Source organism: Aythya marila, assembly GCF_965140915.1.
Source record: "Aythya marila genome assembly, chromosome: 5".
Classification (NCBI taxonomy): domain Eukaryota; kingdom Metazoa; phylum Chordata; class Aves; order Anseriformes; family Anatidae; genus Aythya; species Aythya marila.
In genome coordinates this window covers 21,205,628-21,221,208 of record NC_139046.1, presented here as the reverse complement: position 1 = coordinate 21,221,208, position 15,581 = coordinate 21,205,628, and the positions used below count along the sequence as shown (strand labels likewise).

General features: G+C 37.8%; 1 protein-coding gene across 5 annotated transcripts in view; it reads left to right on the top strand.

Annotated features, from left to right (window-relative positions):
* KCNQ1 (potassium voltage-gated channel subfamily Q member 1) overlaps positions 1-15,581 on the top strand; it is a 343,661-nt gene that overhangs the window by 76,885 nt on the left and 251,195 nt on the right. For 4 of the 5 annotated variants that reach the window (XR_014317582.1, XM_082761238.1, XM_082761237.1 and 1 more), the window contains exons 3-6: positions 5,370-5,496; positions 7,203-7,281; positions 8,245-8,341; positions 9,006-9,146. Coding sequence is in view for 4 of the 5 variants with exons in the window: in XM_082761238.1 (XP_082617364.1) it covers positions 5,370-5,496; positions 7,203-7,281; positions 8,245-8,341; positions 9,006-9,146 (444 nt within the window). In the remaining variant the exon portion in view is untranslated. Of the gene's footprint in view, positions 1-4,866; positions 5,076-5,369; positions 5,497-7,202; positions 7,282-8,244; positions 8,342-9,005; positions 9,147-15,581 lie in introns of those variants that run through there. The other variant, XM_082761239.1, reaches the window with a different exon arrangement.

Here is a 15,581-nt window from a genome sequence, read left to right as displayed (position 1 = left end):
GCGAGCTGTAAACTGAACTCCAGCTCTCTCCACGTTAATGTGCAGCCTGCAGTGGTGCTGGTTTTGTGAGTGTAAAATATGACCTATCGCTCTACGCAAGAGACAGGTTCCTGCTTTTTTTTTGGCTGTAGAGGATACACTATGGCCCTGCTTGTGAAGATGTTGTGCCTGTCTGTTGTGCGATCCAGCTCCAAGGGTTCCATACAGTCTGTGGTTGTCAGCAAATGTTATTTGTTGCTTTTTATTAGCATCAGTAGATCTGTTGTCCCTTCTTTTGGCTCCTTCAGAAATAGAAATGTCCTTATCAAGAGCTGTGAACAAAATGTCTTCTAGTGTCCATATTCTGCTCCTGCTACCACAGATTGAGAGGAGGTTACCAGCCCTCTTCTTTTGGCACAGTAGCTTAGCAGAGACCTTTTGTGACCTTGTCTTAGAAATAGATAGTGGTGCAAGTTTGGCCAAAGGAGCCTTATAGCTGGGGTATGCTGGTTGGCATGTAATGATTTAAAGCTATGGGAGAACTTACTCCATCTGTGATGGTTCGTGGCCAGGTACAGTTTTGAGGTCTGCAGGCTGGGCATCAGGCTATGTGTGCTCTAAGCAGGTACTTTCTCAGTCTCCAGATAATTTTTGTAGCTGTTAAATAGCTGTTATGGTGTCCTGCTCTGCTCTATGTCAGGTTTTGTTTTGTTTCATTTTGTTCAAGCTATTAATCTAGATGCTTAAAAACAACTAAAGCTAAAATGTGATTTTCTTCCTTCAGCTAAATTTAGGGAATCTCCCTTTCTTTTTCAAATTGCTGCTGTATTTCATCTTAGTGTGGATGTTGGATGCCTCTTAATGTTGGATTGTACCTCTTCCTCTCTAAGCGAGCTTGGGACAGAAGAGGAAAAGCTTTTCAAGATGTTTCAGATGGTAATTTTTCTAATACATAAAAAGCCTTGTGTGCTCTAAACAAGGCTGGTGTTTTTAATAGGTCTGACTCTCCAGTCACACAGCTGAAGTCCGATCCCTTCTTCAGTTAAGTCTTCTTCATAAATAGCTTTTTCCTATTGTCCTCTGATGGAAAGGACTTTGTTTCAGGAGTTCATCAGGGTGATGGTTAAACTGTCCTTGTCCACAGCAGGGTACACTTCTGCAGTGTAAAAGTCAAACCTGATACATCAAGGCTGGTCTCTGAGTCCTTCTCTGTGTTCCTGGTGTGAGCTTGTTATGAAACCATGATTATTCCATGGGAACTGTGAAGCCAAAACTGTGGAAGTGAGTAGTGAGACACACTGAAAATCTTTTGTGAGTCTCCCAAACTGGACCCACTGCATACATACTATTGCACCAATGCAGCAGGGAGAACTCAAGCTCCATTGCTGGTCATTATGAGAAATATTTCGATCCCTGGCATCTGGTGGTTGGTTATTGGGAGTTCTGTTTAGTTTCACCAAGCTCCGTACCACAGAGGTAATGCCCAAGGCTTGTTACACCAGTCCTGTTGACCTGTCCTGCACAGCGACTGTTCCTTGTAGTTGAAAGTGAAATGTGTTTATTGGGGTCAGTTGCTCACAGCTGGAGAGTTGAGACACAGTGTCTTACTTCAAGAAAAGCTGTCTCCATGTGTACCTTATGCTCATCTTCTCTACCTTCCCATTGAGGGCTTCCCTGGTATTTGGCTGTGTTGAGATGATGTGGCTGAGAAGGAACAAAGCATGTGCCTGTGGGCTGAGTCAGAGGGATGGCAGAAGTGAGGGTGTCATGTATAAATCAATGATTAAAAGGAAATAAAGTCTCTTGGCTCTAGTATGCCCATGGCGTAAAGGGACATGACTTTCACATCTCAGAGTGCTCTTTTTGTCATGTTGGTATAATATATTTTTTTAATCTTAATATGATGCTTCAGCTTTCACCTGATAGAAAGGAAATCAGCATGAAGTTGCAAAGGGTTGAGTGGGTCCTCGCACAACGCTGTTCTTGTGTGTGTGTGTTATTTGAAGCAAGAAAACTTTTCTCCTGAGCTTTAATCGCCACCCCCACCAGAGTTCTGCAGGCAATTATTTTCTGTGTATTTTAATTTTTGCCTTGTGCTGAGTGTTGCTTTGTTTCTTGTTTCACTCATTCTTTACATCCTCTTTGTCTGCTCACTGCTTTATCCTACTGTTTTCCTATACCAGCCTCTATTTTGTTCCAGGTCTTCATGAAGCCATATTTCATTCTAGTTGATTTCACTGTGAGAAGCACAAAAACTTTTATCTGGTGCACTTTGTCGGTATGTGTTAAGCAGGCAGTTAGGAGAAAGTATCTAAGAAACAGTGGCCCAAATTCATCTGTAGAGCAACTCAGATTTGCTGAGATTCTCAGGTGCAAGGCCTTGCTGCTCTCTGCCAGTGTAACTCTCCTGTTAAATTGAATTGGCCCTAATTAGCACTGGCATAAATGAACTAAGGATCAGGTTGCTATTCTTCAAGTTAACGTAAAGCTTCACATTAAGCTGCTAGATAGGGAAAGTAGGGAATATCTTGGTAGTTCAGGAAAGCATAATTTTCTAATCTGTTTTTTCTTTGGCTGCAAGTTTCTGGCTGCTAATATAAATGTGTACTGACAAGAAATTCATCAGCCTTCTCCACCCCCATGGGATTACTTATCGGACTTATGCAATGCAAGATATTAAAAACACTTTTGTCTGTCACGCAGCCACGGGCAGGGGAGGGGGAATTTGCCAGTTGCTAATGGATACCTGGCGTTTTTGTGTATGACCATGAAGAACAGCTTGTGCACTTTCACCCCTGATGTTCCCTGAATAACTCGGGTCTCATTTAGGTCAATAAGCCTTTATCAAAACGTCAGGAGTGAAAAATGTGTCTTGGTGTAAGCCGACTGGTCGTTCCCTCCAGTCACTGGAGTCTATAGAACAATCAATGTTCTCTAAGCTTGTCTGCGTGTCATGCAAAGAACTGGATGACAGTAACCATTGACTGCATGTCTGTTGCATTGTCTTTGGGACAGCCCACATTTGCATACTTGCCAGTGTTCTTGTTAGCCAATGAACCATGGAGGGGCTTTAAAAAACATACACACACAGCTCCGATGCAAATTTGCTATGCAGAGAATACGCGCTTCTTTAAAGCACAAGCCGGGCTTTCAGTTTTTACCTTCTTGCTATCAAAATGAAACTGTGATCCTGCCAAGCCCACGGTTTCTGGTCGGAGTGCTGACTTGCTTTATTGTACTAAAACATTAAATTTACTGTGGGTTTGTCTTTTCCTACCAGAATTCTTGTTTTTTTTTTGTTTGTTTGTTTTTTTTTTTTGTTTGTTTTTTTTTTTTTTTCCTGGCAATCTTTTGGGAATATCTGAAGAGCATTGTCTGTGCTAATGCATATGATGTGAGGCCATACACCCATTCCTCCAATTAATTATTTTGAATGAAGGACACTTCTTGCTCCCTGTGCAGTAGCTATTGTCTTTTGTTAAGGGAGTTTCTTTTAGTACCGATGAAAGAAGATGCATTAGTTTTCTGCATATTGAAGTGTTCTTGGATATTGGAGCTTGTTGACTCTATCTTAGAAATGAATGCAGTCCCCTGATCGGCAAGGACAGCCTCTGGTGCTTTGCTTTATAAGAACAGTTTCATGGAACCTTGTGTAGTTTGGTCTTAATTCAGTGCAGGTTCTTAAATATCTTTAAGTGAAATTAGACAAAGAAGAATTTTGCTGCATTTGAAGCTGCTGCCTTAAAACAGCCTTTCCTTAAAGTGCCTACTGCAGAGGCTGTTTTTTTTTTTTTTTTTTTTTTTATAGATTTATGACTTTAGCTCTGACTTTATTGAAAAAATATATAATAATACTCTAAATGAGTTATTGATAAGTGAAGGTTTCTGACGGATCCTTTCGACACCAAGCTGTAGAAGAGATTCTTGGCTGGGTCAAAGGGTAGGAGCTTTACATTTATTACAACCAACAGTCTGGACAGTTTGATTATATGCTGAAAATGTAATTGGAATACAATATAACCAATTGAGATGCTGTTCTGCTGCATTTGACATCTTGCAGAGACTGAGATTTTCAAAACCAAGGAAGGTGGTACGGGCTAGCATCTTCCTAAGTTTGTGTCACAGAGTAACTTCAACAATGTAGTGCCCTGAGATGAGCAGGTCATGCCAGCAGAAGTTTTAGGACCACAAAAAGAATATAGTGAGGTCTACCGGTGTGTGGCAATTTCTTCCCCTTTTCTTACTGCTTACAGGCCTGTTATTTTACTGACTGCTCAGGGCAACGTCCCATGCATTTTTGAAGCTGATGATTTTGAAGCTCCCATTGGTGTTGTCTGGGCTAGGATTGCATCTTAGGTATTTCAGTTAGTTTAGAAATTCATAGGTACCTTGAGTCCCATTTGCCAATTGGTTATCATGGAAAAACAGCAGTGCAGGAATAGGGGGAGACTGGGTAGAATGTTCAATATCTCTGCTCTTTATACTAGAACACTCTCTGTAATAGGCAGCTCCTTCTCTTTATCCTATCCTATCCAGCTGTGATACCTAATGTGGTTTCTTGTCTTTACTCCTGACCAGTAATAGTGTGACCAGTTATTAACTGAGTTTGCCGATGAGGAAGTGTTGCAGCTCCTTGGCTTTGGGGAAACTATGATGAATATGCCATGGTCAGCCACTCTAGAAAAGCCAGGTTTATCTGCACGTGAGGTTCCAAGTATGACATAAGTGTTCCTCTGTGTATCAACAAGAGTGTCAGATGTCTTTGACGTTTGTGGCTTTGTATGCATTTCCAAAGTCATACCTTGTTGTTGGTCTGTAGTTAACACCAAGCTCGATAGCAGCAGCACTTCAGGACTAGATTTCTGTTTCTAACTGTCGACAAGAAGGTGGAAGGGGTGCCAGTCCTCTTACTGTGAGGGCACCAGAAATGTTACTTTCATCCACATGAGATTAAAACAAGACTGAAAAAGTATAAGTAAATGTGTGGTAAAGCTGATATGGTCAGTGGAATGTGAAGCACACCTCTTCCCAAAATGAAATACACTAGGAAAATACTCATCTTCTGCATACAAGCTGTGCTTGTTTTCTTTGGCACGGTAAGGGAACCTTTTGTTTGAATAGAGAGACCAAGTGAATTGTACAGAATAGTTTTCAGTTCTTGCACATGTATATGAGCCAAACTGCATGCAATTAAAGTATTTAAACTTGCTCTTAATTTTTTATTTCTTTGTTTGCCACTTTTACTGTGTTACTTTAAACGATGTTGGTTGGGTTGATAGTTTTTTAACTTCCAAATTTTATATTTATTTCTGCATTTCTAATAGATTCTGAAAAAAAGATGAAAGACATGCAATAGAAAACTAATCTGGTTCCCTGTCTGTTTCTTTTAGGAAATTGTATTAGTGGTATTCTTTGGAACAGAATACGTGGTTCGGTTATGGTCAGCAGGATGCCGCAGTAAATACGTTGGAATATGGGGAAGGCTCCGTTTTGCTAGAAAGCCTATTTCAATCATTGGTGAGTACACGCAGCTCGCAAAGTTGATGTAGATACCAGGTGAAAGTTATCTTTGAAAGTTCTGAAAAATGAAATTTCTATAGCAATTGAAGCCAAGATTAAGCAAGAACTCTTGTCATTAGTATTAGCATAGATCTAAGGAATCCATGGCACTTATTTAGGGGGGGTGGGGGGGAATGTAGCTTGGTTTGTTTTTCCAGAAGGGCAGAGTGTTTTCTTTTCACAAGTGATCTGAAGCTTTGCCAGAAATAAGTCTTGCCCGTAATCCTGTCTCCTGCGACCTTGGGGTCCCAGACACTTATAATAGCTAAACTTTTTCTTTTAAAGATGATGGAAAGCTTTTTTTTTTTTTTTAGCAGTCATTTGAATATTTTAATGAGTTTGGTTTGGATTCTAACTGAATTACACGCTGCTTGGTGGAGCATGATAGATACACTGTAATTACTTCGTGTATTTATTGAATTAAAAACTGGTTTTCAGAGTGATGCCTTTGGAACCAGGCACCTGATTCCCCTTGATATTCGCTGCAGTTGTTTTCCTGACTGACTCCAGTCATTGTAGAAATTATATCCACAAATTCTAGATTTTTCCAAAATCTAGATATGTCAAAACTCTTTTTTTTTTTTTTTTTTTTGAATGCTTGTCCTGCATTTAATAATTTCACTGAAAGAAACATAATAATCCAAAACCATACTGTATTTTTTAACCAATGTTGAGAGAGTTATTTGAAGACCCTTGCCCTGGAGCATTCAAAATATAAATAGAATAAACAAATCAAGTTCTGGAAGGGGGTATTGTTATAGAAGCACAGTAATCCTTGTTCTGTGACATAGTTTTTTCCACTACTCAGAAACACTATTTGTTGAATAGAGGATATATTTTTCCTAAACAATCTGCAAGTTTTTGGAATGTAAATTACAAAATTTTGTGCCTGGATATTTATTGTTACAATCATAAAATACTTTAGTTTCTTTGTGTGTGTACATAAACAATTGCATCTCAGGTGTGACTGCAGCTATAAAATGGCTTTGACCATATCTTTGCACTCTGCTTGCTAATCCATTTCTCTTGAGATGTAGCACAGTAGAGGTTCTGAAACAGCTTCAGATTTATTTCAGCTTGGGAAGCAAAACAAAGTTCACTTTTCCTAGATACGTATCAAGAACTATTTTGTTTTCCAAAATATGGAATTGCTTTCCAAAATTAACTAGGCATGAGGCAGACAGATTTAGTATACAGTCCTAAGGCAATGAGTGACTTAAAGTAAACTAGACACACACAAATTCTAATTTTTCTCTACCCTTCAGACCTGGAGAGATTAAATAATATTAAGTCAGTTGTCTGATAAATGAAATAAAAGCCAAAAACTCTGTCAATTAATAAAACAGTCTCTAAAACAGCAGAGAAACTAAGAAATCCAACTAATAAGTTATCCAGACTGCTGAGGCTGTTTTGTAGTAACTCATATCACTCATCTAGAATGTGGTAATCTCAGACCCATCCCAGTAAAACCTTTCTATTAAATCATACAATTATATTTTCTTTATATGTTACAGCAGAGATATCTTGATATGTAACTGGAAATCTTCATTTGGGGTCACTGTTCAAACTTTTAAAGTAATATTGGCCATGGTTTTAGAACAGCTTTGCAGAAGTATTGCCAAGATGCTAATAACTAGTTTTGTCAATTGACTTCTGTTTTCCAGATTTAATTGTAGTTGTTGCTTCCATGATAGTTCTGTGTGTGGGCTCTAAAGGTCAAGTCTTTGCAACCTCAGCTATCAGGTAATTATATGCAATAAAAGAAAATAATGCTGTCAGTTTGAATAGGGTAGCTTTTTTTCTTTGTTTACCTCCTGGTGAAAAATAGTCTTTCCTCTGACATTCATGTAATAGAGCAGATCACCAATCACATATGGGTGTGAAATAATAATCCCATGAAGTATAGTGAAAATAAAAATTTGAGTGTGTTGTCTGGTCATAAGTTTCTTAGCTCTAGTAATGGATTTATGGTTGGTGGGAGTAGAGGTGCACATATATGTACCCATCCTCTCCCATCCACCTACATGGGTTCTATCCAAATCCTGTTTTAGTTCCTTGGCTCAGTTTTACAGCAGCTGTCTTTCACACTTTGCCTCTGACCTCTTTAAGCTGCTGTTTCATAAAAGGCATGGGGTTAGTGGTTGTGAGTTCCTGATGGGCTGAATCCACCTTGTACTCAGAAGGGTTACACCACTTTGTTTTCCTGAATGAGGAAGTACAGGGCAGTGTACTGTGCTCTGTGCATTAGCTGCAACAGTGCTCTAGTGACTTTTGTAAAAATGAAATTTTATATATATATTGTTGGACTGTCAAGTTCAAGTTGGCTGTGATACGCCTAAAAGGCAAGGTTCTGTAGTTAGCTGTTTCTATATATTGTTCCCCATCCTGGTGAGCAAGTCAAATATAAACTGATGAATGATTTCTGGAGCATTCACAGTTTGCGTCCAAAATCCAGAATTCTTGAGTCACCCTTACCAGTCATGTGTACAGTCTTCCTCTTCCTTTACAACCTTCCTGAGTTGTCTTCATAACAAATGATGAAAGATGAGTAAATGGAGTGAGAAGAGACAAGCTGCTGGGTCTACCATAAAATACTATGCATTTCCCTCAAAATGGTCCTTTAGAAGACACAGACTTGCCCTCTCCACCTCTTTTATTTCCTCTTGTATTCTTAGCCTCTTTATTAATTTAAAAATTGTGTTCCAGGGGCATCCGTTTCCTGCAGATTTTACGAATGCTGCATGTTGACCGTCAGGGTGGTACATGGAGGCTTCTGGGATCAGTTGTGTTCATACACAGACAAGTAAGTTTGAATACTCAAAAAATGGCATAATAATTGATGCAATCGATGCAATTTATTTAACAGTAATTTAAGTCCTTATATTCAGAACAGTGTGTTTGCAGACATGTTGATGATGTCAAATATATTTAATGTGGAAACAGGTAGTCATTTATTTTACCCAAGTATGGTTGTTCTGCCCTGTTCAGGGGACAAAAAGTTCCTAAAAGATCAAAAATGTTCACCTGCACTTTGCCAAACTTTTGACTTGTTGTTGGATTTAACCACAAGAATGAGACTTCTAAAAGGGAATCTGAACATTCCTAAAAAGTATGTGTATTTTTCCAAAGTTGTTTTGAATATGGCAGCGTTTGAAAAGTTTATCCAATGGATTTTTGATGACCAAAAACTTCATGTTGCAAGTCACACTTGCAAGTGAGAAATGCATGGTTGTATTAAATTCTGTATCTGAAACGTGTATGCTGGAACAAGTCAATAGCTACTGTGTAAATTCTTTCACTACTGAACTCACTGGATGCTAACTTGCACAGCCAACAGTTGGCGTCAGTGTTTATTAATTGCTGAAATTACATTCTTCTGTTGCAGGTATCTTTTAAAAAATGTTAGTGATAGATAACTTTTATGTCTCAGCAATATTGTAATGCTGTTATTTTGATCCTGTTTGCAGGAACTGATAACTACACTCTACATTGGATTTCTGGGCCTGATTTTTTCCTCTTATTTTGTGTACCTGGCTGAAAAAGATGCTGTAAATGATTCTGGAGAAACAGAGTTTGGCAGCTATGCAGATGCCCTGTGGTGGGGTGTGGTAAGTATGGAAATTCACATGTACTGAAAATAGTTAACACCCTCAGTTATGGAGTGTAGTTCAAGCAGGCATGGAGTAAGAACAGCACTTTGAAATGTCCTTTTATTGCTATGGTAAAGGTTCTGGTTTTGTAATTCTGGAAAACTAAGAAAATAGTATAGAAGATGAGTGGTTTTATTTGATATTTATAGTCTTTTGTGATTCAAAGCAATCAAGTACAGATACAGAAATATCTATTCTTATTTCTTTAAATTGTCTTCCCTCCAGTTATAGTGATTTACTTATTGCTACTTTTTTGATGGTAGGGTTCAACCTTCTAATACGGTAAGTCTTGCTAAATCAGGGCTATCTTTTTTTTTGTGTTAACAATTATTTATGATTTGCAATTCAGCATGACTAATTCCAGAACAAGGAGTATCTAAGATACTTAAATCAAGACTGTTTTAAAGTGATTATATTGCTTTGGAACCAACTCGGTATACTTCTGTGGCGTTTCTCTGTGCTATGTTGACATATCACTATTATTTCAGTAAGTGTTTTAATTTTGTTGCTTCTGCTAGTAACAATTACCTCCTTTCTTCTCTCGCACGATATGCAAATGTTAGATTGGCTGCTTTGTTCTGGGATTTCCCATCTGTAATCGTTTCCCTTTCCTCATCCTCTTAAGGTTCAGAGCAAGGTATCTTTTTGTAAGCTGTTTTTCCTTATCATTAGCATTCAAGCAATGGCTTGTTTTCATCTGTTATAACTGCATGTAGCTTAATAAAATGAACTGTCATCATTAAGTGCTACAGATGCATATACATACATAAAGATGCTAAAATGCATCAGCATCACTAATAATTCCATGCTTGCATTTTCAAAACATGCTGATCTTCTTAAGTCTTCTTTGGCTGTTTTAAAATCAAAATCAACTGATTTATTTGATTAAAAATGAGACTACTGTGTCTCATGTACAAGTACAGGACTAGTACCTCTGTTTCACCAATAGAACATACCTTCTTGAGAAATATTTTTGATAAACCTCTGCATGTGTGTGCTTATATTGTTTTCTCTTTACAAACAGTACCACACGCTATTTCAGGAAGGTAAGATCTATTCGTAAGCGAGTCTATTGCAGGTCTCCTGGTGCTGAAATTCATATACAGCATTGTATGAATCCGATGTTTTGTGTAGGTTGCTACTAAGATCTGCTGCAGAATTCTGTTTGTTCTCTTTCTATCTGCTGTGATAAAGTACAGCCCCTTTTAGGATCAGAAAACTTAATTTGTAGCACAAGGAAGCAGTTAATGACAAGTAGCTTCTTCAAAGCTTTCATGTCATCACGGTGTTTTCATTTTTCAGTACAGGGGACAGCTGACTCAGTGGCAGATGTAGCTGCATTTAAAAACACATGCTGTCATTGGTGTTAGCATTAAAAATTGAATATGTGACAGACCAGATTGGCTTACAGAAAATACAGTAAAGCCTTCCATAAAAGCAATGAGATCAGTCAGGATATTGAAATATTCTCCTTTCAGGGAATTGCTGCTCAATAGGTGTGCCAATTATTTTGTCTTTCTAGTTACAATCAACTAAATCAGTCAACAGATTTAACTATGGTCATATTTTTCCTCTGTTATAATTTATTATATTTCAGGATGCCATTTGGACTGTGGTATTGTACTCAGTGTGTCCCTAAAGTAACTTGTTTAGGATTAAAAGTAAAATTTAGTGTCCCTTTTCTGCTCTAAATGTGGATGCTATACTTCTGCTAACTGCTGAAAGGATTTAGCAAAACAAAGCTGAAATGAATTCCGTTCCATCCATTTTTGGTGTTTTGGTACCATAGTAGTCTTCATGCTTTCTTTTAGGGAAAAGCCCTACTAAGGTTATGTCAGTATCAGGGAGGTCAATGAGTGTCAGAATGCTTCCTAATGAGGGTCTCAAACTCATTAAAAAACAAAAAGAACCTTGAACTGTTCTTATAAGTTTCTATTATGTTTTAGTCAAAATTTTCAGAATGGCTTAAGGATCACAAATTTTACTCACTGAAAACCTGTCTCCATCTGTTTTGAACTGGTTATGCAGAAGGTAATTCTCAATTCCTGTCTCAAAGGTCTCCGCAGATGCATGATCTCTGGCATATAGCTGATCTCACTTCTCAAAAAGTGCCCCAGTACTGACTTACCTTAGGTCGCAGAGAACACTTCTAAGGAAAAAGTACTCGATACTTTTTTCACGCCCCACTTTTTTTTTTTTTTTTTTCTCTACAACATTGTACTTTTTTTCAGTTGTCTCAGTGTATGCCTACCCTTCTAAAAAATGGCAATGGAATATGTGGCATAGCATAACGTGGATCATTTAAAAGGTCTGTGTTACCACAACTAAACCGCATCTGGAACTGGGTACTTTTCTATTGCTTTGCTTTGCTGACTATAGGCATACCCATAGGGTGCATAACTTTTAATTAAATGTTCTTCATTGTTGTTATTTATAAATATATATTGCTGTTCCATTTCCATATGTAAAATGGCCTCCTGGGCTTTGAGTTTCCTTGAGTACTCCAGGCTGTAGCTATTAGCTAGTTTGTGGGCTTCTTGGAGAAACCTGAGGTTACCTTGTGGCATGGAGTGAAGATTTGTCCGTATTACTGTCGCTTTTAAATGCAGAACATGTTGTATAAAAAATTCTGCCAATGGCTGCCTGTCTGTATGTCTTTTAAAAGACAAGGATATTATTTGCAAATAAAGTACAAGTAACATGATCCATCTTTCAACTACCTTGTGCAAGTATTCAAATTTACTCTGGTTATGTTGTCCTTCCTGTCCAGGCTTACAGTTTTTAAGACCTACTGTAGGTTCTGGACAATAAAAACAAGAATTAAAAAAAAAAATAAAAAATGCCTTTACCTAGATTGTCAAAGATGATCTCCAACAGGAAGTGTTATTGGCTCATTGTCTCCATCATTTATTTATTTATTTATTTATTTATTTATTTTCTTTCTCTCTTGAGCATTAATTCTGTCACGCCTCAGGCAGATGGAGCAGAGCTCTCCTTTTGGTATCCATTATGTGATACACAATTTCCAACCTTCACACCTGAACAAACATCCTTCAGGAAAACCATTATGTGGATTGTGCTAACGGCCTCTTTGATCATGAGCGCTACTTGCAACAAGCGATTATTGAATATAGCCGTGCGTGGATGTTGCACTATGCCCATTCATTTGGACTGGATTGAGCCCTAGGCTTGCAAGTATGAGCTTTAGTTAAAGAGTTTCTTGTTCCTTTAATACAGAGATATGTGCTTTCTCACCAAGGACTGAATTCAACAAAACATTGACAAGTTTGCTTGCTTCTAAGCATACGTAAAACCCTGTTCCTGTTTAAAAGTCTATCAACGTGTTCTTAATTTAAATTGAAAATCAAAATTGTTCAAAAGCTATGCTGAAAAGTTGCAGAAAATGCCACTTGAAATTAAGCATGTGTTGTAAGAACAAGTTTAATTTATAATAGTTGAACATAAATATTAAAAAGTTGACACATAAAGGGGGGGAGGGTGTTAGAACCTTCTCCACCCAATTAAAAAAAAAAAAAAGCTGTTGAGTATTGCACAGTGACTTGAATGTTGGACAGAAAGAGACACTTCAATTTTATCCTTTGTGTGCTTTACGAGTCAAGAACACCAACTATAATAGGCCTATTATATTCTTTTTCTTCTATTATTTGGGTTGAAGTGGTGGTGTTTATGTAGAATTTGTGGAATTCTTCTCATCACTGAGCTTTAATTGCTCCATGAGCAATTCCAAATACATTTTGTTCTAAATTAATAAAGATCTGTGGGGTAGATATGGATCTCTTAAACTTCTTACTTGCAAAGTTTAGATGTAGATATTCTTACAGATAAAGAATGCTCTCAAAACACTTTTTCTTAATTCCCAAAGTCTTAAGTCTCTATTAAATGTACCAAGGAGCTAGAACACAAAAAATCCTTCTGTAAGAATCCAAAAAGTTTGAAGAGAAGTATCTTCTATTTGATGGAAAAAAAAGTAAATTATTTCTTGGAAAAAATGGGGAAAAAATTTTGAAAAAAATAATATAAATAAGGAATTTAGCTTTCAGTTAAAGCTCAAAAACCAGTACAGAATGTGGTCCTGTTGAAATGAGTCTCTAGGAGGCTGAAATTAAGTTGGCTATGGTTTCTTCTCTCATGGCTAGAAATATCCTCACAGGAAAGCATTTGGAAAGTTCCCTTTGAAAACATTTGGCTATCTCGAATATGCTTTAAGTGTTCTTGTTGTACTTAAATAATGCTCATTATTTTTCTTATATTTACTGTGTTTTGTGAGGTATAATAATAATAGTACCCACAGAGAGTGGAAAAAAACTGTGGAGTTTCCACAAACAGTTCGGAGCTTGCAGTCAGATTGTGTGCGTACATCAATAACTTTCCCCAGCACATCCTTTGATATCATGGCTGAGACGTCTTGCTGCTTTGTTTTCTGAAGCTTTTTGTGTAGAAACAGTCTCTTGTGCAAGCTCTGGCTGACAGAAACCCTTTACTGTAGATCAGAAGTATGTACGCTCAAGCAGGTGAGGGCAAATCCTGTAAGCAGAGCTGGCTGTTCACTTTGCACGCTGACTGCTGGTGGCCAGCAGACCTCCTGTGATTCCGCCTTCATCTGATGAGTGAGCAGAGGGGGGCTGGCATTCTGCAGCATCCCACAGAAAGGGAATGGGTTATCACCATACTGTAAAATCTAAACAACTGGCAGTGGATTATCAGGGTAGGATGCAACTGTCAGGCTAGGATAGAAAGCTGGTGGATCTCCTATGAGTTTTACTGCTTGTGTGTGTAACTATAGGTTTACTACTGTGTTCAAGTCTAAAATTGTCCATTAATTCCAAGTGAAAACCATCAAAATGCTTTTGTAATGTGTTGTCACAGTATAATTATCTTCTGTAAATAATTTTGATGTGCAAATAACAATCTTCCTTGGAGGTTTTAATTCTTTTTACTAGATCGTTTTCCTACTTTAGTTACCTTTGTGATGAGGTAAGTAGCAATTGTAGGGGGAAGTAGAATAAAAAGTTCAGATAAGCTCTGACTATTCACTAATAATGAACAATCCTCTTTGTTTTGATGCAATAAAGTTGGTCCTATATCTCATCGTCCTTGAGAACTGCTGCCAGGGTGATTGGGATGAATAGCCTATTTTACAAGAGGGAGTGGAAACAGCTTTTTTTTGTGGGGCACAACACTGAGAATGGGATTCAGCAGCATTTGGAGCATGCAGTGTCACAGGTGTGTGTACTGCAGGAGCTGGGCAACAGAAGTGTGTAGGGGAATAAACTGAGATCATGAAACAGTGCAACAAAAAAACGTGGTTGGAAACCCAGCTTTCAGAAATGAAGACAGGAACTTACCAGAATGTCTGTCGCTGTCAAAACTTGTTCCAGGTTCTGTTCCAGAACCTGCCAATAGGGACTGTGTGTGTGTGGGGGGGGAGGCTAATTAATTTCTGAAGGGGGCTGTATTTTCAGGAGTTAGTGAATGAAATGGCATAATATGCCTGACTTGACCTAGCCTGAAACTAAGAATACTAACCAGAGGAGGAAAAAAAAAAAAAATCTTTTATTCTTACTAAGTTGGTTAAAGTTATAGGCTTTTTTTTTTTTTTTTTTCTTTTTTTCATAGAAGTGATTTTGCAAATTTTAGGTGAGTTTAACTAACTTTTCCCAATAAGATCTCACAAGTGGAGATGTTTATTTTGGGCCACCATTTGGTTAGGAGTCTTAGAGTGGCCAGTAGATTTAGAGCTGATTTTGATGGCTGAAAATGCCACCTTTAGGGGGTATTGGACTAGGCTCCTCAAGTGATGGCTGGGCAGCACTGAAGGTCTGTTACTTCAGAGATGTGACACTGCAGTTAGTATGTTCTGTTGTGTTTGCCCTTGAGTGTGTAGTTCCATTTCATTTCATATCCTAAGTTATTGAAGTCTTTCAGTGTCCTTCAGATGTGGTTGTGTCTCACTTACGTATTTCAACCACATCAAAAAAGGTGGCATGAGCCTGAAACAATAACTGTATGAAAAAGACTTTGAAATTTCAAGAAGAAAAAGAATCCAAACCTTCCCTTTAAATATTTGTAGCAGTGTTGACCAGGAAGTCCTTTCTTCAGTTTTAGATTAGTTTTAAAACTGATGTTTCTAAGTGGTTGCCCTGTAGCACATGTTTTTTTAACTCGTTCATCTGAAGGATATAACTTGAATATTCCAGGGCTCTGCGATGTACATAGAGTTGATGTGCAGCAGCCAGTGAAATTTTTGTTGTGTGAATCAATTCTTATCTCTAACATCCTTGGATATATAAAGAAGAAAAATATTGTCATTTGGAAAAGATTTCAAAACACTGAAAGATCACTAGGTTGTTTTTTGTTTGTTTTTTAAGCTTC